Consider the following 27,666-nt stretch of genomic DNA (forward strand, 5'->3'; position numbering starts at 1 on the left):
GAGAGTAGGAGGGAGATAGGTGGGAAAAATGAAGGTGCTGAAGTCAGTTCTCAGAGTTTCTCCGAAATAATGGCATGTGGCATTTCAGATAAAGTGAGAATCTCTGTCAGCTTGCGAAATGTGGTTACCTCTGGCAAACAGTGTAGCCATTGTTTAACAGAAAATGGGACTGGTGCATAGCAGGTCTCACACTGCTCGATTCAAACCAAGTTTAGCTTTGTGAAACAGAAGGTGTCTGAGAGGATGTTGTATGAGCCACATTTCCAGAGTAAGTGCCGGAGGAGCACCGGTGGTGACGTGGATGAGAATTTTGTTTTGCTCTCTCCACCACAGGTAGAGGACCCATACTATCGTATCTCCAATCACTATACTGCCAATTCAAACCACTTAAGTCATTTAACTAAAGAAATCATCTAACTGATCTTAGAATACAGACTGAAGAATTACCAGCTTTACTGAATCAGTGCCTTAGTCACAACTGACTCGGAGGAGTTGTGCTTGGGGAGTGAAATGCAGTCGGTGCCTTCTTCCTTGCCAATGTCCCAGTTTCATCATGACTGATTCAGCTGATTAATTAATTAATCTGAGCTGGTGGTGTCACTGTGCAGTAAATAAGGCTTACCTGGACATGGCATTTCTTCTCTTGAAAATGTCTCTCCTTCCTAATTCTGCAGAATCAGAAGTGTTTAAACGGGTCAGAACAACCAACTGGACTGCAGAGCAAATTTTGCTCTTGAAACTAAACTGTCTTTTCTGCCACACCTAGTGAACCTTGGTTGTTCTCCGGTTTAAAGGCAATAATGACTTATTTGGCAGAAAATGTTTTAGAATATGTGTATATATCTGCATGCCAGCTGGCCACTGACTACAAACCCCCTAGTATAAAATTATCTGCTTTTATATTGACATTCAAGCTCTGTACACGGTTATATTCCTAATCAATATCCACTATTTGGGCAAACTGATTTGTGTTATATCAGGTACTTGTCAATGGGTGATCATCTTTTAACTGATGATGTCTTGCCTTGCAGATCTTCAATAATGGGGTGGTTCTTGCTCATGCATTAAGTTAGTAAGCCTAGTTTGGGAGTCATCCTGAGCTGGACAGTCCTTCTGCTCTCCATACAAAAGAAAAATACATGATGTGGCATACTGTCAGCTGAAGCTGCGTTGGCAGAATGTAAAGACTCAGCTCTCTGGCAACAGATGGGCTACAGGCTTCCTCTGACATGATCTGCCATCCAGCATATGTTAGACAGGCTGAGAAATCAAGGGGTTTTAGACTGAGGCTTTAGCTTCATTTAAAAAAAGAAAGATGCCTGAGCTCTCAGTAGCGCAGGTAGCCTGCGGCGCGCGGTCGGTGAGAGAAACGGGACTGACTTGGCTGCTGGTTAAGGGATGGCTCCGTATCACGGGGTAGCGGTGGGGCGTGTTGCACCACGGTGTATTTCTCTTCACATTCCTTCTCCGCTCTGCACGCGCTCGTATTAGCAATTATGCTTAAGATATAGCAAGTAACGACGGCTGGTTTCGAGGTCAGCAGAAGCCATTGGGGGGCAGAACGGCTTTGGGCCCCCCCGCGCACTGGCTTGCTGCAGGTCGCACTGTGTCACTGGGCAGAGGGCTCAGCGGGGGCCGAGGGCAGTGGCCAAGTTGGTGTCTCCCCTTCGGTTTGCGGGTCGTGGCGGGGAGGGCAGTGCTGTCAGCTCGCCTTGGGGAGGCAGAGGGTTCTGCGGAACAGATCAATCTTGGTATTGAAATTGCATAGTGTTTTAAAAGAAAGAAATACCACATCTCTAGGATCTTGAACATTCTGGACTTTATTTTTATTTCACTGTGGGAGTGAAGTGGCTAATAGGTACAAAGCATGAGTAGTCATATCTAATTATAAAATAAGTTGGTTGTCCAATTGTAAAATAAGCTGGTTGCATTTCAGTTGGCAAAACCCTGATTACAGTAAGGAATTTTTTTCTCCCGATGAAGCATTTTCTAATTGAAATTGTCGACGAAAGAGCAAGTTACTCTGCTATTGTGGGGCAGGTTCCCTGCAACGTCATCACTGCTGTGGCACCGGCTCAGACAGGACTAGTGAATTTTTCCAAACGGACCTCGCAGACTGTTGCCTTAGGGAAGTCGGCGGAACCACAGCGAGAAGGGCCTCCCACCCCGCCGGGCATTTGTTGCAACGGGGCCAGGGACCCTGCACTGCACCCCCGCCCCCTGCCCCGCAGCCCTGGGGCAGGGGACCCCGGTGCAGGCCCTGGGCCCGGTGGTACCGGGCGACCCCGCACGCAGCTGGTCCTGCCCTGGCGCTGCGGCGCGGCCCGGCCCCGCACGTGTTTCCACTTTCGGAGCCGTGGGGGGCTCGTCAGCCCGGGCCGACCCCAACTGCGGGCGCGCCACCGGCGCTGACTGCGGACCGCCCGCAGCCGCACGGCACCAAGCGCCGCTCCCGCCGCCCCCGGGCCCCGCCGCGGCGGGCAGGGCTGCTGCCGCAGTGCCGGGCTGCGGGGCGGGAGGCGGCCGGGCCCCGCGGCGCGCAGATGGGCTCTCCCGCCCCTCCCCCCCCCCCCCCCCCCCGTCGTTGGTTCGCTCCCGCCCCCGCCTGGGAATCGGCGCGGGGGCCCGGCCGTCGCCATTTTAGGTGGCGCTGGCGGGGCGCCGCGCTGCGGGGCGGGGGAGGGAGGGGGGAGGAGAGAAAAGGCGAGCGGAGCGGGGCCGCGCAGCGCTTCTCCTCCCTCCTCCTCTTCCTCCTCCTCTTCAGGGCCGGGCCGAGCCCTCCGCAGAGCGGGGCCCGGACCAGCGGGGGCGCCACAGCCGCCCCGCCAGCCGGGGTGCGCGCTGCCCTGCACCGCTCCGCGCTGCCATGCCGCCGCCGCGCCGCCCGGGCATGCCGCGCCCGCTGCCGGCCCCCGCCGCCTGCCTGCTGCTCGCCGCGCTCCTCGGCGGGGGAGCTGCGGCCGCCCGAGGTAAACAGCGCCGGGGCGGGCGGGGGAGGCTGCTCGGCACCGGCGGGGAGCGGGAGGGCGGCAGGTCTGGCCCCCCCCCCCGCCCCGTCCCCGGCTGGCGTGGCCGCTCGCCGGGGAGGGCCGGAGCCGCCGGGCGCGGGGACCGTGCCCTTGGTCCCGCCGCCCTTCGCGGGGGAGCGCCGCGGAGGACATCGCGGCGGCGCGGCCGGGGGGGGAGGGCGCTGGCCGCCCCTTGCCGGGGCTACCTGCGGGCCGTGGTGACCCGCCGCACCTGCGGCACGGTGGGGAGGGATGGGGCGGCGGCGGCGTGTCCTCCGCGCCGCCCTGCGCCGGGCCCCTGCCCCCGGAGCCCGTCCGCCCTCCCCGAAGGTCAGCGCCGAGCCGGCGGGCCTCGGCTGCGGGCCCGGCCCCGCCGTGGCGGGGTGCGCCGCGTTACATAAGCGCTGCCTCCGGCGGGCGGGGGTCGGCACTTGTTGCGGGGAACGGGGGGGCCCTGCCCGGGGGGGGGGCCCTGCCCGGGGCGGCTCTGCGCACCCCGCGGGCTCGGAGGGGCGGCCGGCGCGGCGGAGCCTCGGTGGCCGGCGGGCTGGAGGGGGACGTAGCAGCCCAGGGCCAGGAGCCCCCGGGGAGCCGAGGCTCGGGCGGAGACCCCCGGCGTGCCTGCGAGCGAAACGCGCAGCTCCGCTAAACCGTAGCGATACGGCGTGTTTAAACGTTGGCCTTGTGGCTATTGATTGATCTTGTGGAGTAAAAGCATACGCATTGCAGGTCTCCTCCTGAGCAGATTTCGCTAAGCGGCTTGCAAGCGCTTCCTTACCTGAAGGTTACCCCTTGAATTGAGAATGCCGTTTTTGCAAGGTTTAGCTGATCGTATGATGCGATTTGAGATCTTGTGTTGCGCTTGAACGTAGATAGAAGCGTGGCTATAAAATGCCTTGCAGATACATTGAAGGGGAAGTTCTTGATCTTAAACAAAAACAACACGTTAAGGACACACAGTCTTGCTGCAGTTGCCCTGGGTAGGATCAAGAAGTTGCTGCTGTGGTGAGTCCTGTGCCAGCTGTTCAGGAGGTGGCTGTAATTTACCTGTATAAGATCTAAGAACCACCAATTTATTAGCGTTCTTGGAACCATTACATTGCTAACCCCACACCAACAGCGAAGCACAGTTTCATCGGATTGCTAGGCTTTTCCGTCATTTGAAGTGATGAATAAAACTAAGATCGCAACCCATTTTCAAAGAAAGTGGACAGGTACTTGGAAACAAATGTCAAATTTAGGTGGTGTTGCACAGGACGGCTCTGTTAGGCAGCTCCTCTGCAGTTACAGGCTGCATTTGTTTTCAGTCTGATCAACAGAGCTGCTAGGCTGCAGGTCCTGATCTGTCAAACTTCATCACGTGTAACACAGTTACAGTATGAGGCCTAGTCTGGTTTGGTTTGTGCAGTTGGCGTTGGTCCTGATGACATTTTGGCTGCTCTAGGTACTCTTGTTAATAATGTTACGTGAAGGTGCATTTAATGGCAGGTAGGCTCTGGAAAACAGTTGGAAGGCTGCTCAGGCAACTTGCTTTCATTTCCCTGTTGTTAGAAGCATTGGTTTGGAAGCGTTTATGGTAAGCTTTCAGGTTTTGTGCTGTGTTATCAGTTCCTTTTTTTTTTTTTTTTTTTTTTTTCCCCCTAAGTTCAGCTTCATTTTTTTTCATCTCTGACTTTGAAAGTCCTTGTTACTGAGGTTGCTAACATTTATTCTAAGTAGTCAAAACTGAATTGTGCTTGGTTCAGTAACGCGCGGAAAGGGTCTGGAAAGGCTCCACTAGAGTGGGGGGTTCCACTCTCCAGTCCTGCGTATTCCTGTGGTTGGAACACATTTATGTTTAAGATACAGCAAGTAACAGTGGTTGGTTTTGAGGTCGGTGGAAGCCATTGGGGGGGGCAGAAGCGAAAACTGTCTTCTTTTTTGATGATGGAAATAGCTTTTTGGGGATGTGATCTTACACAAAAGTTAAGTGTGAGCTAGCTGACCTGCTGTCTTCACTGTAGTTATTTTAAGGAGTGCAAAGAGTGGTTTCGGGTTCTAAAGAGGCATATTGCTCTCCAGCTGATGCAGAACTCTTAATTTAATTAGATTTGTCTTGTAATTGGTCAAGTTGACCCAAATAGTTCTAAGCTTGTTGGGCTAACATTGCAGTGGAAAGCAGTAGTTAGCAGTGTGTTCGAATAGTGTTTGTCGTAGTGAAGCAATTGGATATTTAGCAACGGAGCTGAAAAGGGAGGGGAATGGATTGACTTTTCAGACGAGAAGGCAGTGCATCTAATGGCTGCTTCTTCTGTAGTTACTCACCAGGTAGAGCGATATACCTCTGTTGCCTTGGGTCCCTTCCAACATACCATCATTTAGGAAGGGTATTGATCAAAATAATAGTATCTTGAGGAAGCTTTGCTGATCTGTGATTACTTCAGGAAGTTATGTGGTGCTATGAATGTCTTAAATCCAAACCACAAACCACTTTCTCATCACTACCACAGTCGTACTGCAGATGTTTCTTTGACATGGGAACAGCCTTCAGAATACAGGGCTGGTGGTTAGGTTTCTGTCTCCTTTTTAGAGGCAAGGAAATTCAAGACTACCCTAAAGCATTATGAAGAGACAATTTGGCTATTTATGGGGCCTGGGTATTTTTTCTCCTCTAAGGATTTATGAAAGGAAGAGACAGAATTAACCAGTGCTAGACCTTTCTATGATGCATGATGCTTGGGAAAGCCATCTGTTCATGCACGCTATTTTCATCTCTTTTTCTCTCTATATTATATAAAATAATACACTGCTGTGGAAACTGAAATGGAGGAGAGATGGCCTGGGCAAGCATGGTTTATTTTGTCTTTGGAATACTATCATGCCAGTTGTCTTCTCCAGTATTCTTAAACTGTATGTTGTAATGTCCGTGCCAGGTTACCAGAAAAATTCATCAACAGAAACTTTTCTAAACTTGCAAATGTATCTTTGGTGTGAGGCCTTAATAATTCTGCAGACTTGAAATCACCAGTTCCAGATTATTGGAAAGAGTGTGGGTTTTTTTAAGCAGGATGGAAGCTAGGCTCACAGACACGTTTCTCATGGAAGTTAGAAGGCTTGGAGTTAAACCCACGGCAGACCCCAGGACAGCATAATGTGAACATCTCAAACAGATTAAATTATAATTCTGTTGTTCTGGGTAAAGTGGCTTTTTCTGCCATGAAAGTCGTAAGTATCTGATAGCTTAGTGACTCATGGCTATGAAACTGTTCTGCAGGGGACAAAAAACTTCTGTAGTCATTGATGTTCTCTGAACAAAAGCACTTTTACCATTTGTCTGAGCCTTATCTCTCATCCTATTTAGCTGTATTCAGAGAAGTCTCTCTGAAATTTTGTTTATGATATTAAAGGGCATACATCTTGTAGCATTATCATTATTGGTACAGACAGAAGCAATTCCTCAAAACATGGGAGAGTTTACTGTTGGAAGCCTTGGTCTTAAATAAATCTTGTGTTGCACTCTAATTTATTTGATTCGTACTGATTGACTCACATTGGCTTCAGTAGGGACTAAACCTCCTTAGGAGCCTTTAAAAAGGATTATTAGAAACCTCAGTGCCTTTGAAGAACTCTCTGTCTGCCCTTTGGTTATAGTATTAGGTCTCATCTCACTTGCTTTGTGTTCAGATTGAAAACAAGTTGCTGCTACTGCTCCCAGTTGGTTTCCCTTGTTTTTAAATGGAGTCAACAAGTGCTGGCTATACTGAAAAATGATGTTTGCTGTAAGTAAGACTGCCTTTCAAGGAGTGAAATCTATAAATATGACAACAGGTAGAAAGTAGGTGATTTCTACTGTTGCACTATAATTAGCAACGTTTAAAAGAACATTTATTAAATGAGTGTTTACAGTTAGAGGCTTATGTTTTCTATTTCAGTGTTCTGTTTAGTTTAAAACATTTTAAATTTCACTTCAAAAATTAAGGCTTTGTTGCCTTAATCCTGTTTAGACTGTTTTGTGGTGGGATATTTCGGTTTTGCTGTTTTCTTTGACAGGCTTTTATCCAAATTGAAATCTGGTCAGCATATCCTCTGTCCAAGGTCTTTGGCACTCTGAACGTTGTTGCTGCTGCAGCTGTGGATAATACTGCAACTAGTTTCTAATCAGTCATTTGCATGTACCTGGGTTTCAGCTAATGGCAAAACTTCCATCTGTCTGTGTACAAATAAAATCATATTTAGGCGGCTGGTTCAGTGTAGAACAGGAAACTCTGTAAGTGGTGATAAACCAGAGGTTTTTCCCTAGGCAAAATATAATTTAATAAAACCCGTTGAATTCCTGCGGCCATTAGTTTGAAGGTGGTGTTTGGAGAAAGTATTAATTGTGCAGGCTCAGACTGTAGGCACCTGACAATTTATAAACACTACCTTATGCTCCCAGTGTGTGACAGTTGAGCTTCCAGAGCACACATTACAAGTGTTCCTTATTGTGGCAAAGAATCCAAGACAGACGTCTGAAAATGTGGGATGAATTTCAACCACCTGAGTTCCTTTCAGCTGGGAACCGTAGAGGTTAGCGGTAGTGGATGCTCACACCCTTACCTAATCACTCTCTTGGAGCAGATTCATCCCCCTATATTTTGTTACTGCTTACTGGTTTTGTGTCCCAGTAATGGCAATTGTAGTTTGCCTTGGAAACCTGTACTATAGGTAAGTCCCATACTATCGAGAAACTCAATGTTTGAGTAAAGGTTGTGTTCCATTGTATCCCATTGTTTGTACCTGGTTGTAAGATGATGATTTTTGATAAAATTCTAGGTATGAGAAGACCTAATTAAATAAACAAACACAATAAATCTTTTCATTACCACTGATAATATTTCAAGTTGATAATATGCAAAGTTAATCCTCACCCTTTTCGAACAGAAAATCAGAGGCACAGCTCTGAACTGCAGGCTGGTTGAGTCCAGGGCAGGAACAGAACACACATTATAATTAGGCCATGCTACAGCCTTCCTTAAACTTTACTTTCAGGGTGGAGAAGGCATATTTTATCACATAGATGTTTACTCCTTGGCTGAGCTGTAATTTTCTATTGTTAGGTACTACACAAACTTCTAATAATATTGCTTGAAATTTCATCAGAAGAGTACTAAGTTATGAATATTGAAGGTAAGACATACTTTAGGGTTTTTATTGTCTCACTGAAAGGCATACTTGTATTCTCTTGCACCAAGAGGAAGACACAAAAGATGTACAGCAATCAGTTTTTGTTGGACCTTCGGACAGGAGTGAAGGACTTTACTCAGTTCACTGAGTGCAATTCATTTGAATTAATAGAGAATGTAATTTTCTTTTTAGGCAATCTCCAGATTTTTCACAAAGTCTCAGAGGTGGATTTTGAAAATGAGTATTTTATCTTTACTGTCACTGACTGAATATTTAGCTTTCAAAGCCTAGTACTTGTTATTGAGTTCGTTCAGTGTGTTTTACAGGTTAATTCTTAAGAATTCATTTTGACACAAATGATCTAGTTCTAAAGATATGCAGCGTGGCTAAACAACACTGTATATTAAAGTAGTTATCCAGAAGAAAACTTATTTTCAGTTTACGGGCCTTCTTGGTTGAGGTGTGTCTAAATCTTCAGTTATGTAGATGCCAGATCCCATTTAAGTCAAATGAACTTCTGACCACTTGTAAGAAGATAATGGAAGTCCTCAGAAAGGACTTTGATAAGTACATTTAATTTTAATATGTTCACATTCAAAAAATAGAACTGAATTAATTCTGATTGTCTTAAGATTATAGCTTTTGATTAAAGTTTCTGTACTAGCGCTAAACCCCATTGCCCTGCCTACACATTCATTTACAGTCATTAATTCTTCTAAATAGCAGCAAAAAGTTGCTGCTGGTTGATCTGATGGATTGCATTCTGCAGCATCAGCCATTGCTCTTGGTGAAGCATCCTTTCTTTGAGGCCGCATTCCTTGTTCTGCAGAACAGCCAGTAGTACTTCCAGTCAGTGTTGGTGAGAGCTGGTCTGTTGGGTGTCACAAGACACAGAGCACATTTACCTAGGGCGAGTGGTGTTTTAAACCCGTGTGTTCCAGGGACACGTCACATCAGGCACCGGTTCCCTTTCATCTGATAGCTTAGCAGCAATTCTCTTTAGATAATCGAGTTAGAAGGTGGCTTGTGCTCACCTTGCACGTGTGTGCTCAGTCATTGCTTGGCTGCAGTAAAGGCTCTAGCATGAGCTTTACAATTCAGTTTGCTACCTGGAGAAAGAGCTGTGCTTAGCTGCCTTTTTAATTTTTTTTGGCCACTAAAAACTAAGTAGAAGTCAGCTTGCTGTGGCATGCCCAGGGTAGCTTCCCCCACTTGACTAGATTAAATGCTAGTTGGGATTTACAACAGATTCCAGTTGAGGCGCTTACAAATAGTGTGAATATTGTATTTCAAGGAAACCCGAGTAGTTTATCCCAGTTAAATGGCAAGAGATTAACAGCTCAGGGCACTTTGTTAGTGTCAGGCTTGGAATAGGCCAACTGTTCTGGTTTGAAATTGACAGTCTGGCTTTGAACAACTTTCTCTGTGGGTTTCAGGAGTGTCCTGACCATTAAAGAGGGGGAAAAAAATGTGGAAGGATAGTTTTCAGTCCAACTTTTAATAATCTCTCAGCAGACTGAGATCAGAATAATACTTGGTTCAGTTTTGCAGTTCAAGGGAAGCAGCAGTGTATCACTCGTGAGCTGCCTCATATTTCAAATGCTAGCTTGGGAATTTCTTACAGTACGTGGTTATGCTAGAGTCAGTAGATCACAAACATGGATAATGGGCCTTTCCTGGACATTCAGCAGTAAGTTTGGTTTTTAAAATCCAGTGATGTTTAGCCTTGATAAACACAAAGGGATTTAAGCTTTATGTTTTAAAATCTGGTGATGTTTTAGCCTTCCTAAAGACAAAGGGGTTTAAGCTTTATGATTTTATTGTCTACAGCACAATAAAAGGACATGACTTTGCTTTTAACTGGGCCTGTTGTTTGAAGGTTCACTAGACTCTGCAGATGCTTAGCATACTCATAATTCTGTTCACATGTGGTTACAGTACTTCAGGCTTTTATAGAATTCCCTACCCTACAGTAGTGGGATTTATTGTAGGTTGCTAAATTAGGAGAAGGTGTTTCAGTGCTTAAAAACCCAAAACCGTAATCTATGTTCAGAAGCATTAGGAGGGAGATGGGGTTTCCTCCAGCAGAGATCTGTTCCAGTATTTTTTACTAGGTCCTTGCAAAGACGAAGACGAACAGATGAAGGGACTGTGACATCTTCAGTCTGGGTGCAGCTGCCCCAGATGCGTGGACAGAAAAACACACACCTGCGTCCTCCTGGTGCCCCTGCCAGCCGTAGCTGTATTAGCGGAATGCTTTCCTTTAGACAGATTTGAATTGAGAGGTGTGTTTCAGTCAGACTCATGCTTCAGCAGTTACCGGCACCTTCCTTCCCTCTGAGGGAGGAACAGTGTGTTCGTCCCTTTGAGCGTGACAAAGTCGTTACAAAACGCCAGGTTCCTGGGAGGGTGCTGCGGCAGCGTGCTTCTCGGGCAAATAGAAGTGTGGTTGGCGTTGAGCTGGCTAGCTGGTATGCCAAATATTGAAAGCATGCCCATGTGAGTGTATTGAGGCAAGAAAGATAGCATTGCCATATTGAGTAAAACCACACATGGCTGTAATTAAACACTGTTTGCGTTAAAATAGTTTGTTGCGAGTTCTCTCTTGCTGCATTGTTACGTATGAAGATATTATATCCTGTCTACCAGTTTGTTACTACTAACCAGGAAAAGATTGCAGATGAAAGCGTATTGGGAGTGTGTTATCATTTCCTATATGAGTTCTTTACCTCTAGGTTTAATCATTTGTTTAAGTGTCCTTTTATCGCAGTGAATTCAGTTTTCCTGGGTAAGCGTTATGACAGACATCATGAATGCACTTTAGTTTGTTGGAGACGCAGGATTTGAAAGTCTGGGTTATAGATTATCCTTACATCTCTGCCTCTTTTGACAATCTGCTTGATACAGTTCTTCAGAGAGGTGAACTAGCAGCACTCAACTGTCTCAGTACAGTATAACTACACTGTTGTGTTCTAGCTGTAGTATATTCTTCGCTGTGATTGCACAGGCTTTTCTTTCAGAAGTTGTAAGTACTTGATCTCATGAAGACCAAAATCTGGGTGATGTCACCTATTGAATTTGGTTATTGAATAGTGTGGTGTATTTGTTATAACCTCTAGCAAAGCATTTTTTGATATTTTCCTGTACATAATTTGCTGAAGATTGACTTGGGTTTTGTCTGGTGAGGAGCGGTTTTCTGGCCCTCTAGATGAATGTTTTCCATAGGTTCTAAGCAGCTGGGTATGTACAACCCTCCAGAATTGGATCCGGGGAAGTAGCGTTAATTTAAGCAGCACAAGTATGTGGTAGCCTTGAGAGGTTTTTTTAAGTAGCAGATAGAAATTGCCCAAAACAATTTAGGTAAAACTGATGCATGTAGAACCTCAGCATGAAGAGAGCTAGACCAGGAGAAACAATATGTTGAACTGTCAAGAAGAATTAGCTGTTACACCACTTCCACTGGTTCTGCAGACTATGAGCTGTATTTATCTTTGGAGAGCATAACATTAAAGGTAAATATTTAATAATAAAGGCACTCTCACACTGGATTGTCATGTAGTAGATGATAGCCTAGTAGATAACATGTGATTTACATATGATTTTGTCTTGCATTTTTTGTGATGTACTGGAAAAAACTGTTTTTGCAAGCTGACAAGGGAAGATCCTGCATTTCTTTGCAGCAGAGGAAGGAGATCCGTCACCTTACACATGCTCAAGTGATCGGTTTACAGATCCTTCTGTGCAGAGTTGAAGAGTGCTTTTATGGGTGATTTTTTAGTGGAGTTTCCCAGTCTCTTAAAGTCACTACTAAATAAGTGATACAAAAAATAGTCAGTATTTTGCTCAGATTTCAAGGCGTTCTATTAGGTGACAGAAAAGTCCGGAAGACTGTGATCACTTCTTCCAGCAGTGTTTGAAATCTGCACCAGGCGTATGTTGGATTAAAGAGCAGAGTACTAGACCCCGCAGGGCCAGGGGCTTGCCTGGTGCCCCTGCTGCTGAGGTGCACGGCTGCAAAAGCTGGTGTCTCCCCCTTTCCGATTGCCTCTCCTCTCTCTCCCTGTCTTGCGTTTTGTGTAGTTCCCCAGCATGAGCAGAACTCCTGGGCTTCTCCTTCACCTGGGATGCTGTATGAGTGACTGGTGAAACTGATACCGAAGGTTCTAGGTGTAGGTCTTACGCTGGGACAGAAATGTCTGTCGCTCCCCGTTTGTTTCCTCGGCAAATGTCTTCGGGCCTTGTGTAGAAATTAGTGAAGTTTGATCTCTTTTCTGCCTATTCTCTTAATGATAATAAAAAACCCCATACAGGACAAAATGCTGAAACTAGAAAAAGACTTCTTGTTTTGAAAAATAGTCCACCAACTGGATTCCAGGTTTTCCATGTTGGAGAGAGTTAAATAAACCCTTGTGTTTCATGTTGGCCAGTCTTTTTTCACTTGGTGCTGAATATCAGTTTTTCTGGTGTCATGCTTGACGCTCCTGTCAACGGCTCCTTGTCGCTGTTAGAAGGTTTTTGAGTTGCACTTTAGGGACATCTTAAATCCCAGCATAGTTAAGAGACCAATTCAGATTCTCTGAGTTACTTTTGGAAAGCCTACAGGGACACTGCACTCTTCTGAACATACTTAAACAGGATTTTGTGTCTCAAATTTTTTAATTTTGTAAAATGCTGATTCAGATACAGAAAAAGGAAAATGGTGAAATCAGTATTGTAAAGTATTTTTTAAAGTCAGTTTCAAATGTTTTGACTTTGTACTTTGTTCTCCTTTCAGTTAACAAGCATAAGCCATGGATTGAAACAACCTATCATGGTATAGTTACAGAAAATGACAACACGGTGCTCTTGGACCCCCCCTTAATAGCCCTGGACAAAGATGCGCCTCTGCGTTTTGCAGGTAAGGAATTAATCTGCATTTCTTTTTGAAGAAGTGGAAATGCTTTCTTGAGAGCAAATGCTTTGTGTGTTTTTAGTGTGTTTTCCCTTAACACTAGCATAGTATTTCAAAGCTTTTAGACCCTAGGAAATGTTTGTGCGTGGACCAGAGTTTTATTTTGTATACACAGTTGTATCCAAATATCCAAACCAGAGAGTACTCTATATTGCAGGTATTCCATGCTGCTTTCAATTTCATGTGCGTATGTTAATTCCCACCCCCGCTCCAGTTAATCTTTTTCTCGATCCTCAGGATTCTGCATTTCACAGCATTTACTCTGAGAGTTCTGAAACTATTCTTAACATTCTGAAGAGAGTTTTGGGTTTTCTTGGTGTTTCTGATTTGTGTCTTAATAGAATTGAAAACAGCAATTAGTAGAATTAAGTTTGCTTAGCAGTCTGGGGTATTTTTAAAAGCGGACAGCCTCTTCTACCTGAAGAAAAGGCTTTTTCTTCTTTAGCAAAGAACATGGAGAATGATACATGATATCTGCAGAATGGCTAATTCACTTTCAACGTAGGACTGACAGATGACAGTTTTCTTAGAAGCTTCCACAGTAGTTTGTTGTTTTTTTTTTCTGGAAACTACTGTTTAACAATACTGTATTCATTAATTTGATGTAGTAGTATGGAAAGTATCTTTTTGGTATGACAAAATATTGGAAAATTGTGCTTGAAGAATACTGTTGGGCATTTGCAGGTATTTAAATCAGTTGTAGTGGATAACACAAGCTTAAATGAGATACTTGCAGAAGTTTGCTTGGTTAAGTTTAATTTTAGAGTTAAGAATTCTAGTATAATACCTACAGGATATGATATTAGCCATTTTTGGGAACACTGCTCAGCCTGGCTTCAAGGAGGAAGTGATAGAAAAAGGGAGTGATTAAATTAACAGCCATTTGAAATGTTCAGCATGCTGACTGCATTGTGTGCTACAGCATTATGGCAGCTTGGTCACAGTTTCTTAAAGTGGTACTTAAAGTAACAGTTGTGTTGCGTTACTATAAGGCTGTAATTATCTCCAAGGCTGCCTTACAAATTCAGGAAGTTCAGAGATAATGGCAAACCTCTGAAATTCAACACTTTCTCATGTATTAGATACATATGGCAGAGGCTCTTAAGTGATCTTAACTGGAAATAAAACTGCTGTCTGTGGACAAAAAAACTTTTCATTTCCAAATGAAGAAGCTTGTGTTGGGATACACAAAATCTGTTAAGTAAAAGGAGCATAGGGGGGCTGACTTGTGTACTTGGTAATTAGGAGAATATGAATCATCTCTTGTAGTGCTTAAGTGGTGCTGGTGGTTTTGACAGCATTGAACAGATTCTGCAAATGGCAGTTTTATACCTCTTGGTGAATAGTGAAGTTTTCTTGAGTGCTGGCTATCATGAAGCTTTAGGAAAATACTGGCAGAGTATCTTCAAATACATTGTCAGATTTGCAGAGGAGAATCCAATGTCAGAGTATCTCTTCAGATGAGACTGCTTTTGCATTGTGTTGATCTAAAGTGGTTAAACCTCCTTTCTTTCAATGAACGTTTTTATGAACTGGAAGTTGGTTTTATTAAATGTTTGTATAAATGTTATATATTTCGGCTTTCAAAAACTTAACAATTCTTAAGCAGCAGCAAAACAATGGATTTAAAATAGTTACCTTAAATTCAGAGTGTAGCACGCTAATGTTGTAAATAAATTTTCCTTGATATGACTCTGTTGGGTTTGAATTACACACATTTTGAATGACTGTGCTGTGGGAATATGTGGAAGTATTTGTCTACCATTAAATGGAACAATACTTGAATCTGTCTTCGAGGAGACCACATGTAAGGAGGCGTGTTGAATGAGCGTCACCAGTTCCCGTTGGTGGTGCTGTAGTCATGGCTGAGAACGGAGAATGGCTTTGTTATTGTCCAGCAGCATCTTACGTGGGTGTTTTAGGTGCGAGAAGTCTGTTAGATCAGTGACATGTTTTCACAGCAAACCAAAGCATTTTCAGGATTAAATGGCTGTTTCAGCCCTAACTGGTATATTCCTACTTATAAATCAGATTTATTCATGCTTCAAAAAGTTGGATATTTTAATTAAGTGGGCCCACTGGCTGAGCTGTGAAACTTCTGAACTGTCTGCAGGTTTAAAATATTTTAAATAGAGCTTTTTGCTTTATTTCAATATTGAGCATGTCGAAACCTCTTGAACCTAGTTCATGTAAATACTTTGTAGCACATGAACTGTGGGGCAAGTGAAAGTAGCGTTTTACTGCTTTGCCCACTTCGTGCTGTGGGTAGGATCCTAACATTCAGATGTGCAAAAGTAAGTAGAGTGATGTAGACATTTATTTCTAGGGTAATTGGTATAGCCATGGCAGGTTGCCTTGCCATACTGCCTGATGTGTAGAGAGGCCCTACCGAGTCGGTCTTTTGTGCCATGGTTGTTTCAGATCTGCTTGAGAAGACAGTGGCCATTCTTATTCCTTAGTGAAACTTTTCTGCGTCTCACATTGAGTCACGTTGGAATTTAGCTCTGAATGGTTTTGCTGAAAAAATAAAATAAAGGGCAGCTACATCTTCTGTTGTACATTACAGTAATCCACGTTTTAAATAATTTTGATGTCTGAAGCTCTCAGTATGGATTTCCCCTTTACTGTGCAAAAAGGAACTGAATTTTTATTGCATTTGAAACAAACAGTGTTATATCTGGATGCCTTAGCTTAGCTGAATGTGTTTTGTTGTAAGATTATAACGCAGGGTCTTGCTAGCAAGAGGTTTGAAATGTTTCCCTGGTGGAAGGATGTGTTTCCTTGGATTTTTGATGTGTCCGTAACAGGGTTTTAATCCCTCTTCCCCACCCCCCCCCCCCCCCCCCAGAGAAAACCACTTCTCAGCCACAATACTTTATTCTCCCCTTACTAATCTGGGATGCAAGAAGTATTTTTGTGGGAGTTAAGAATGTTTTGATTTAGAGCATGAATATGCATAGAGCTGTGAAAATGATCTCGCACAATCTATATTCATTTATTTTAACCCCCACCCCCCCCTAAATCCCCCAAGCCTCTCTGTCAGCCTCTGCCCGGAGGCGTGTGGGGTTCGCAGGTGGCGGTGGGCGAGTGCTGCTGCCCACCAGCCCTGTTTGCTTGGGGCAGGGAGCTGTGCTGGCTCCTGGCTGCAGCAGCCTCCGTCATGCGGCGCTCAGCCAGTGACGCCTGTAAAGAATTAATGTGTAGAGATGATGAATGATGCTGTGTAAGCAAACAGATAAAAATTTTGATCTCGTCACATCCAATGAGTGGTTCAGTTGCACAGCTGGTTGGCAAACCTTAGAGGAAATTTTGTTATTAAAAATTCTACATCTATTTATATTACATGTATATTATAAAATAGTATTTCAGCCATTTTTGCATCAAATTTAAGGCATCTGTGAAGTGACGTTTTGGTATGCACTTACCAGCAGACAAATACAAACTGACATGGAGTTATCGCTAATTGTGGAATTTAAAATTGGTTTGCTTTTTATCGGTTTTGTATGCTATTAAGCAATACTTGTTTAGGAGGCACTGTACGCACATTGAAATGAGAGGCTCTTCCTGAAGGCTTTCCATGGTCCTCATGTAGACTGCTGCTGGGTTAGAGCTGGGAGGACATACTTCATCTCCTGTGGAATGGAAATCTAGAGGGATAGCTGACTCCAGAGGTTGAAGAGTGTCTAGTCAAATACTGTATGTGCAGTTTAAATATCTTGCAAAGCTTTTTTTAAACTATATAATATAATTATTTTACCTCGTTGTATCATAACGGTACAGAAAGAGATAAAACAGTAAAAAACAACAAAGCCTTAAAATTCTACCAAATCCTCACTGTCGTTTGATTGTGCTACACTAGAAAGGGGAAATACAGAATGCTTTTAGGATACAAGATTACTGTATGTCTTCTGGCTAACGTAAGTTCCACAGACCTGTGTTACCTGTAAAATGAAATGTTTTTTCAACTGTAATTACAGCTGAGGGAAGCACTGTAAAGTGCTATCCTAGTTACAGTTTATTTAACTGAACAGTTCCCAGTATGTCAAATACAAACTAATTTACAGATTGATCATCATTCTGTTCTAAGATTAGGAGAGGTAGAAATTTATTTTAGTAATGTATCTCAACTTCAGAATGAAGTGAGAAAAAGTATTAGGTATGTATGGCATAGCATGAAACGTTAGGGAGCATGGAATGGGGCTAAGCTTGCTTAATGGCAATAAAAAAAAATTCACTGCCAAGAATTCTGTAATCACAGAAGAGTCTACCTATACTATATAAATATATGCATTTCATAACTGAGATGAAAGTTAGTATCATCTGTGTATGGGACTGTTAATCAGAAAATTTTCTTATTTGGCTTGAAGCAGCTCTGTAACAGTCTAATACATTTTGGAGAAAGGAAGGGGAGCTTTAATTTTTGAAATATTTTGTACTTCAGAGAATTATTCCTTTTTGCTTCTTGTCATTGCAGAGACACTTTGAAGAAGGGAGCTTAAAAAGCTTGTTAGGTTGGGAGCTCTGCATTTGCTTATTTAGAGCATTTATAAGTAACACCATAGGGTTTTTTGTGCATTTTAACATTTTCAATCAGAAGAACCTTGTCTGTGTAGTACTGAAAGGGCTTTTTGGGGTAATCTTACTAGCGTGTGAACTGGAAAATACGATTGTATCGGGTCAGTTACTGTTCTGAGAAACAGCTGGCAGGAATTGAGCTATAGTACACCTTAAAAAGCATCTGGAGGCATATGGATATTTACCCGAAAGCTTATTTACGTCTTATGCCCAGGAGCCAAAAATACAATGCCTGAGTGTCCTAGCAGCCAAGCTGGGGTTGGTGCCAGAGCTAAAGGTCACTTGAGATGATAAAGAACTGACCAGTTTTTAAACAACCTCCCCTTCTCCCAGATAGGTAATTGCCCCGTTAATATACTTCTCCCTCTTCTCTCCGTTGTCAGGCTTTCTGCTTTAATGTTACCTTCCATTTCCCTGCTCTCTCCCCAAATCTCAATGTTTCACACACAATACTTGACTCTCAAGGTTAGAGTTACTGGAAGGGAGCAGGGAGGTGGGTGTACAGGAGGAGGGGAGGTGGAATATTTAGAAGCTTGCAGAGGGCATGTCACTTCTGACTGATGTGGTGTTGGCCACAAATTTTATGCAGTGTAAAATTTTCTTGAATGATCCTATTGCCAAAACACATTAAAATCTGGGGTTATATTTATATCCTGTGTAAGAATAGACTGAAATAAATTATGTGGGTGCCCCAAGAGGCAGCATACTTGGTGCATTAAAATAAAGAGCTGATTATAAATCTAGGGATTACCTGAAGTGAGTTTCAGGGAGAACCACTAGAGAGCTATTTCAGAAACTGGCTCCTTTTAAAATGAAGGACTAGAAATCATAATACATTACAAGGTAATTTTCCTTAATTATATATTTCCATTTCATTATTAAACTGTAAATTTGCCTTTTTAAGAGAAGCATTTCTCTAACTGTAGTGCCTGACCTCTCTTTAAGGCCACTCTAGAATGGAGACTTGAATAACTGTGTGACTGCAAGTTGTTTGAAATGTGTGAGAAGGAACAGGAGATCTGCCAGAAGTGATTTCAAGGGTACAGGTCTGCTTTGTTGTACTGGAGCTTAGGTCAAAGGTGATGGTCATCAGGAAAAAATAATTGGTATGCTGGATGGTATGTAAAACGTGGCAGTTTGGGAGTTTAAGAAATTGTGATTTGCAGGGGAGTGAAGAATAGGATTAACTGTCTGTTCGTTAGGACTGTGAAGGCATTCCAGGTGCCTGGCAGAGCCATCTAATACACTGTAAAGCTCTGTTACGTCTGAGATCTCCTCTGAAGTGTGGAAGATCCAGGGCACTGTGGAAGCCTGTTCTTCTCTGGAGTGGCCGGAGGGGGCAAGGCAGGCTGCTCCAGGGCATCCTCAGTACTAGCAGATTAATATGTTTGAGTACCTGCATCTCTTGTATTTCAGCAGTAGAATAAAATGATAGAAGCTGGTAGTTGCTTGTTTAACTTGGAAAAGCAGTATACTGCTAGGAAAATGTATAGCTCCCCCCTCCCCATTTCTTACATTACAGCTTTTATGTTCATTAGACTCTCAATTTAATGGGTATGTTTTTTATTAATGAATTACTGTCAAGTTTGATGTAGAATTCAAATTTTGCAAGTGCAAGGTGTTATCCAAGACTGATAAAAAAATTATGTGGAAAATACAAAAATCTCGTAACCGCTTAAAATTTTTTTCTGTTATTTGGAAGGAGAGTATGAAGTTGTTTAATTGTAGAAATACAGTGGTTTTGGTATAATAGATAAAAGCTTCTTTAAAATATTTAATGTGTCTTCTTTAAATAGAGTAGTATAAATCTGGTAAATACCACTTTATGGATAGTTCATCAACATGGAATTCTGAAAATATATTTTCCTTAGCAGTTGGTATTATGGAAAAAAAAAAAAAAAAAAGGAAAAAAGAAAGAAGCCTTTTGAGAAACATACTAAATACTTCAAAGTTTTACGAATGACAACTTGGAGTTACAAGATTAAATCATACTTAACATAACTAAACCTCTAAAATTATAACAGTTACAGTAAAACACCACTGGAATTTTAAAATACAGTTTTTCCAAAGCTTTTCTGTGTGATGTGTGCATCTTTGCCTTTTCCTTATTTGCTCCCTTTCAGCCTTTCCTGTTACTGACTTGGGTTTATCTTTTCTCCCTTTAGAGAGTTTTGAGGTGACAGTCACCAAAGAAGGTGATAAAGGGTTCTTTCTATCCCTTTTATGAATATTAACCTACTAACTTTGGTTATGAAATGGGGAATCAGCACTTAAACAGAAGATCCTGTCATGCTCTTTTGTCCCATTTATTCTCCCAGTTTTTTTTTATATTTTAAAATATATTGATAAAAACTGTTACGTAACCAAACCCTTGGTTAGAAATATCTGTAAATCAGACATCCATTTGAACCATTTGGGGTTATTGTACCTTGTGCAGACACTGAAGAACTTGTTTTGGGGGGAATTAGCATTTTCTGATATTTTCACTGATAGCTTACTTCGCTGGGGCAACTTAAGTTTTGTCATATGCTTTGTAAAGTAACATTTAACTGCCGAAGCATTGTATCACCTTCCCTGCAGTACACATCCTTCAGTACGTACCTCAGTAGTTTTAAATCTAATATGTTTTTTTTAATACCTCTAGACACGTTTACAGGAGGAGTGCATTCTTGGTACTATGATACCACTGCAACTGTAATAGCAAAGTAGTGTTTTATGGTGTAAGAAAATCACCTTCAAAATGATAACAAGTTACACAGGTAAAACCACAGTGTGGGTGATGGAGCTGTTTGAGTGGCTTTTGTTAGCCCGGCTGGGTATGCTAGGCTCACTCCGCATTGCTGCTGACAGATGGACCTAGCTGTGCCAGCAAGAGGTCTTGTAGTGTAAGCTTGGGCTTAGGTGTGTTTTGAAATGATGTACTAGGGGTTTCTCTTGCCAGTCTGGTAGGATGAAGAGTTTGAACAGAAAGGAAAGCCTACTAAATCATTCCATGTGAGAGCTTCCTCGGCTAACATATTTGGTGTGTCTTAGTAGATAGCTGTTGAAATGGATGCCTGAGAAGTTGGTATTTCTACCTTTCTCATTCAGTAGTTTATTTTGATTCCCTAATTTTAGCCAGGTACATTGCACAGGAAGACTTTGTTCTTTGATCTGTTGACAGAATTTCTGTAATTATGGTGCTGAACCTATACTTGAAGCTTTTTCATCCCTTGACTTGTAACTGTGCATTTTTAACCTTTTGCTCTGGTCAAAACAAAGCTGCCCAGCTATTCCCAGTAGCTTGGCATAGAAGATATTACCAGTGGCCTTGGCTGTATGCTCTCATAAGATCTACTGTTACCCTAGAGCTATCTCAAGTACTCCTGTGAAATGCCTGTCTACATTTCTCTTTTTCTCTTTTGTATTCCTGCATGAATGGATGTAAAGTAAACAAGTTGCTTGGAAGGCAGACGTATGCTTCTTTTTACTAAAGTTCCCAGAAATCACCCATTTTAAAGCACAGTGCTCTTGCTTTGTCCACAGACCCTCACAAACCCTTGGCTGCAAAATAGTCGGTCATTTATTTTTAACATGTGTAATAATTTTGACCAGTTCTAACCTCTCTTACTTTGGATCTGTAGGTGAGATTTGTGGATTTAAAATTCACGGGCAAAATGTTCCCTTTGAAGCAGTGGTAGTGGATAAATCCACTGGTGAGGGAATAATACGCTCTAAAGAAAAGCTTGACTGTGAACTACAGAAGGACTACACGTTCACCATACAGGCCTACGACTGCGGAAAGGGACCAGATGGAGCAAATGCAAAAAAATCCCACAAGTAAGTAAATCTGTGGTGGGCTGAGGGGAAGTTTGGTTTCAGGCAGTCTTCTGCTTGTGTGATTTATGGTCTGTGTAGTTAGAGGAAATGTAAACCAAGTGTTAATACTGGAATTAAGACTTCCATATAATGGCAGTATAAATAGCAGCAAAACGAACGTGAACTGTTTTGACATCTCTTTAGCCGTATTTTAGATGATATTGCTTTATCCCCTGGTGTTGCTGAATTTACCTTCGAAAATACTGTGGGGATAGAAGCAGGAAAACTGTTCTTATACTTAAAATCTGGCTTGAGTGGATTTAAAGAGTTGGCGTGGGATACCAAGCCTGGACATTGCTTCAGAATTCGGTTTCTAAAAACGAAAAAGAACTTCAAGAGGTTCAAGAAGTCAGTCTATATGAAAGTTGACAAAATGGAAAAGCATTACATGTTGCCATTATTTCAGATGGCCTCACCAAAAAAAGCAAGAGCGGTGGCATAAGGTTCGTCTCTGCCTAGATGAAAGAATGGGAACAAAGCAATCTTTAGCTAATCTTTATCTAAAGAAAAAAGCACAATGTGAAACGCTCTCTAGAAAATCCACTTGAGAATAACTGTTTTAACACCCTGGTGTAAACATCTGCAGAGCATACGGAAGATTACCATTTGCACGAAGCAAAGAAGGGCACGAGTAAGATGAGGACTAGACTAGCAGCAGTCACCTTGGTGAGGAATGCAACCTTGTTACGCTGAGCTGTATGCTTCGAAAAGGCAGCAGAAAGTTACCTTCTGAAGGATTACACTTAGAGAAAATAGGTGTGCCCTCAAACTCTGTTTGATACTCAGTTTGACTTTTGAAGAAATATTTTAAAGAGTAAGATGGCAACAAATGTTTTGTTGGCTTGGCTGGAATTAGGTTCTTTGTCCAGTTTGATAGTATACAGTTCCTTCTCCACGCTGTAGAACTTACTGTATTTTTCTACCTGTGCTGGTTAATTGAGGTAGAAGCTTTTTCCTGATGGGTCTGATAAAAATTGTGGTTAATCATATTCATGGCTATGGAACGAACTAGTACAGATGAAGCAGCATGCTCTGCATCTCTTTTCCCTCAGCAGATTGATGGGTTTCCAAGACCAGCACCTGCAAACCACTGTTGAAATTTCCCTGGCCCATGGCTGTCTGTGTTAATGTTTTTATGAAGTCTGTTTGGTACAGAAGGCCATTTTTGGTGGCATTTATGTAGCGCATAGGATAAAATAAAACCTTAAATACTTTTTTTTTCCTTTTTTTTTTTTTTTTTTTTAGAATAAGCATTAGAAAACTTTTGCTTTTATGGAAGGACTGTAGTATTTGAATTCTTTATTGGTTTACATTCCAGATACTTTTCATTATTCATTATTCACCTCTTCCTCTTGGTCGGTGACAGAAACTGCATTATTTTCCTATTCTGTATATACCAGCAATCAGTGACAAGTGTGAAAGGACCGAATTCAAGATCCAGTCTGTTTAGGATTGTCTAGCTAGCTATACAATGTATTGAAGTGTATCTTCCACTTCTGTGATTCTTCCATTTAAATTGGCTGATTTGTCATTCCTACATCCAAGAAACAAGCCAGTTTTCTCTGACTTGCACAGCTTAGTACTTTATTAGCAAAAGAAGGCCGATCAAATGCACTTGACTGAGCTCTTGGACCAAGACCAGTCTTAACTGTCATACTTGTTCACATGAAATAAAAATTGGATGTTTATATCAAATACTCTGACAGCAGGAAGGAACTAAAAGGATTGTATTGGTTTAACAGAAGTAAAAGCCTATTTTGTCACAGCTGTATTTTGTATTTCTGTAAAATGGTGGCAATTTAATAGTTACAGTACAAGTGTTTGAATTTTATTCACGAATAAACAGCAATAGTAAGCAATAACCTAGAACTACACTGAATTAATTATATTGCAACATGCTGGAAAAGCATCTGCTGCTTTCCTAGTCAGGGTAGTTGAGATTATTAGTTTTATTAGTCATTGATCACTTCTTTCTGGGAGCTTAAATTCTGCAGGATAGACTCATCTGGAAAAGAGGGAGCTGTTTTACCAGCTTCCTTGCATGAATGGAAGTTTTGCAATGTGTAGGGAACTGACATTTGTGTTTTGTTCCCAGAGCAACAGTACATATTCAGGTGAATGATGTTAATGAGTATGCTCCTGTGTTCAAAGAGAAGTCATACAAGGCAACAGTTATTGAAGGGAAGAGGTATGACAACATCCTGAAAGTGGAAGCGGTGGATGCAGATTGTTCTCCTCAGTTCAGCCAGATTTGCAATTATGAAATTGTAACTCCGGACGTACCTTTTGCTATTGACAAAGATGGTAAGAACACAATGCGAGATGGAGTGGGAATTACTATAATTTGTTGCCCTAAGAACAGGACTTTAGACTGGTCAGCATCAAATTTTAAAGCCCTGTTTTAACCCTTTCCTACAGTGTAGTTAAATGGAGGTGTTGACTTTGGCTATCTGAATTGATGATGAAAAGTGAGGTGTCTTTCAGTGCCGATACCATGTGCTATCTACTGATGTAAGGAACAGATGGTGTGTTGCATGTGTGTTGTTTCTTCTAAAATGCTTTTCAAAATTAAGGAAATACGGTAGCCATGTTTTATTTTAAACCAGCTCTTAGCAGGCTTTTTTTTAGTTGCCTGTAGTTTTCTATTCTGTATTAGGATAGATTTTGCTAATTAGCTTTCAGAAATGGGATTCCATGCATGTGCTTTTCATATTTGAGGTGCTCAGGTGTGCTCTGGAGATGACAGTATCATGGTTATTGGTTTTGAAGTGTAGCGATTTGTTTAGGTAATTTCCGCTAGTGATCTGTGGAGCCTTCAGAGGGGTTCAAGCAAGCTAATGAAACAAAGCCAGACAGCTTTTAGTGGGCTTCAGTTTGAGATTTTTGGGGATCCACGTTGCCAGTGGATAATTTTCATGGATGTGTGAATTTAAAATAGTTAAGAGAATCCTGACGTGTGCCAAACAATTTATGTATCAGTTGCCACCTGTGGACAGTTTCATTTTGAGTAATATAATATGCTACTAAGAGCCAGGTTAGTATATACCTGCTGTTCTTTGTATGTCTGCTCATTTCTAGATTTATTTAATTTTTAAGGATCTGGGCCTGATGTCTGGCATTGAAAGGTCAAATAGTGAAGGGCTAATTCACTTGCAGGTGTGTCTGCTAAAGTCTTGGTACCTATATGAAGTACATATGTGGTACCTGGATGCATTCAATGCAGTGGTGACGCTGGAAAATGAGTAGGTATTGATGTCTGATGATTGCCTTTTTCCTTTTTTTTTTTTTTTTTTTTGTGTGTGTGTGTGTGTCAGGTTATATAAAAAACACAGAAAAGTTAAACTATGGTAAAGAACATCAGTATAAACTGACAGTAACAGCGTACGACTGTGGGAAGAAGAGAGCTGCTGAGGATGTGTTGGTTAAAATTAGCCTTAAGCCAACATGCAAGCCTGGCTGGCAAGGTGAGTTCGATCACCTTCCTGTCTGCTTTTAGCATTTGCCAGTTCCTTCAGATAAATGTGAGAGATTTTTAATACTGTTTCTTTGGATAAATGTACAGGTTGGAGCAAAAGAATAGAGTATGAGCCTGGTACTGGTTCGTTAGCTCTCTTCCCCGGTATGCGTTTGGAGACGTGTGATGAGCCAATAACCTCCATTCAAGCAACAGTTGAACTAGAAACCAACCATATTGGTAAAGGCTGTGACAGAGACACCTACTCTGAGAAATCCATTCACAGACTCTGTGGTAAGAATGCTTTCTTTGAAATAAAGTGGTCTTTCTTGCTTATTAGTTTTTCTTTGAATGTTATGTTAGACCACAAATCAGTGAGTAGATACAGTCTTTGTTTGCATGTAGTTTCATCCAACTTTTTTCCTAGCAGACAGTAAAAAGCATAAAATTAGGTGACTTTTGAAATGATTCCCAAATGCAGTAAAGAATCTCTTCTGCCTCTCTGCTAGCTTATATAGACTCATAATTTCCCTCACATGAGGTTCATGTTCAAGAGCTGAAAGAATGCTATATATGCAGAAGGGTGTAGCCATTAAAACCTCTCTGTTTTTCTGAGGTGTGATGGATATGAAGGATGCAATGTAAGAAATACGTGGTGAAAAGGTAGATGAGAAAATCAAGGAAGTGTGGTTTGGAAAAAAAACAGGTTACTTGTATCAATTAAACTTACACTATGCTTGCCCTAGGAATAAAGGGCACTTTGGCATACACACACGCTGCGGTTAAAGGTCTGATGAAAAGTTTGAGTCCTTCATAGTCAGTAGGGAAGATTTGAGATTACAGGACAAAACACCACTCGTGATTTATGTCTTCAACTTCAGGTGAAGTCAATTGGAAGTGTGAATACAGCGTAACCCTAGAGACCTGGGCAATTCCTAAGCTGCTCCCTGATGAGGTCACTGTGACAATAACGATTTCAGCTTGAATTGGGGAAAAACCAGCAAGCAGAGTACCTGCGGGTATTGTTGCTCCTTGACCATGATATTATCAGACAGTGATCTGGGAGGGGATGCTTCATGCAGTCCTCTTCAGCTGGATGGATGTGAGTCTTACAACTAGTGTAGTGTCAGGAGAAAGGCATCATGTTCGTGGACCTGAGGGGCAAGTGGTATTAATGTAATGGCTCCGGAGATAGAGTGAGGCACTACAGCTGTAGAGATGGTAAGCAAAACAATTTCAGTGAGATTATTTGTCTACCCAGAAGTAAAATTTATGGAAATCATCATGACATCAGGTGTCCATTCTTAGTGCCACATTATTTAAAAGGAGATTTGCTTGGTGTGTGATGGTAGCGCGTAACCCTGACGGTACTGAAAAAGTAGTGCTCAGAAAAACAGTTTGGTTTGAAACGAGCTGTGATTTTCTAGTTTCTGCCTTTTTTCATTTGAGTGTTTCTGTTGTAGGTGCTTCTTCTGGCACAGCTGAGCTACTTCCCCCTCCAAGTAGTGCTGCTAACTGGACAATAGGACTTCCTACTGATAATGGTCATGACAGTGACCAAGTCTTTGAGTTTAATGGCACGCAAGCTGTGAAGATTCCAGATGGTGTTGTCACACTCAATCTAAAAGAGCCCTTCATGATTTCTGTATGGATGAGGCATGGGCCTGGAACCAAAGAGAAAGAGACAATCCTGTGCAATTCAGACAAGACAGGTTTGTCAGTACTTCACTTATAAGTAGTCTCATTGTTGAGTTTTGTTTGTTTTTATGTGGGACCTTAAGTTTTTTCTCTGGGTTAGGTTTTTCTTGGAAATGAAATGGACTGTAAAAGTCACTCTTTATTATGCTTACCTGTAGGCATGGCCTTAGATTATCTAGCTTCACATTAGACAGACTTGTTTTTCTAATTCTGTTTCAATTTACGTTACGCATTTCTATTTGCCATGGTAGATGACTTATTCTGGCAATGCAGTCTTGATTTTGCATCTCCAGAGATAGCCTTATTCTTGATGCTGCCTAAAATCATTAAGATACTTATGTGAGGTTTGGTGACGGCATTTGCTCTTGTATTTTTTTTTTCTAGGAAGAGATGATTTCTCTTTCTCCAGTGATGAAACTTTTTTTCACCCTGTGCTTAGTTTATGTCTCTGTGAATCCTACAGACACAATCATTTTGAAGACACTATTAATAAGAGGGAAATCTGATAACCCTGTTTTCATAATTGCTGTCTAATGGGGGTAAAATAATTCTTGTCTTTGTTAGCTGGAGCAGTGAATTTGTCCAGTGTATTAGAAAGATACTTTGTTGAAAGTGCTGCTAGGTTTTTCAATGGAAGCTATGCCAAGTATATTTTAAATTACTGGTTTTTTTTAAATAAGAAAGATTTCACAGCATTTATAATACCCTAAAAGCATTTCCTTGAACAGGAGAAAAGTGACTGTCATTCAGAACCGGGTACAAATATTCTTCTCTTTTCCTTACCTTCACCCATTCCTGTTAATCAAAACCCAAAGCTTTAGACTCTGCATGCAAGTAAGTAAACTGGAGAAAAAAGGCAAATTTAAATGCAGTTTTAGCTGGTTTAAAGTACACAGTAGGCAGACCTTAAAAAGAAGTTTTCCTATTTCATTACTTGATTTGACCTAACCACGTAGCTTTTGCACCTGATAGTTTCTGGT

At 42.0% G+C, this 27,666-nt stretch overlaps 1 protein-coding gene across 4 annotated transcripts in view; it reads left to right on the forward strand.

The window, feature by feature from the left end:
- Nucleotides 1-2,677: 2,677 nt before the first annotated feature.
- The window catches only part of CLSTN1 (calsyntenin 1), a 39,952-nt gene continuing 14,963 nt past the window's right edge, over nt 2,678-27,666 (forward strand). For 2 of the 4 annotated variants that reach the window (XM_037382256.1, XM_037382258.1), the window contains exons 1-8: nt 2,678-2,969; nt 12,925-13,047; nt 19,842-19,871; nt 21,300-21,495; nt 23,630-23,838; nt 24,849-24,998; nt 25,097-25,282; nt 26,452-26,700. In XM_037382256.1, coding sequence (XP_037238153.1) covers nt 2,867-2,969; nt 12,925-13,047; nt 19,842-19,871; nt 21,300-21,495; nt 23,630-23,838; nt 24,849-24,998; nt 25,097-25,282; nt 26,452-26,700 — 1,246 coding nt within the window. In that variant the 5' untranslated portion in view covers nt 2,678-2,866. The remainder of the gene's footprint in view (nt 2,970-12,924; nt 13,048-19,841; nt 19,872-21,299; nt 21,496-23,629; nt 23,839-24,848; nt 24,999-25,096; nt 25,283-26,451; nt 26,701-27,666) is intronic. The other 2 variants (XM_037382257.1, XM_037382259.1) reach the window with 2 other exon arrangements.

This window comes from Falco rusticolus, chromosome 3 (genome assembly GCF_015220075.1).
Source record: "Falco rusticolus isolate bFalRus1 chromosome 3, bFalRus1.pri, whole genome shotgun sequence".
Taxonomy (NCBI): Eukaryota; Metazoa; Chordata; class Aves; order Falconiformes; family Falconidae; genus Falco; species Falco rusticolus.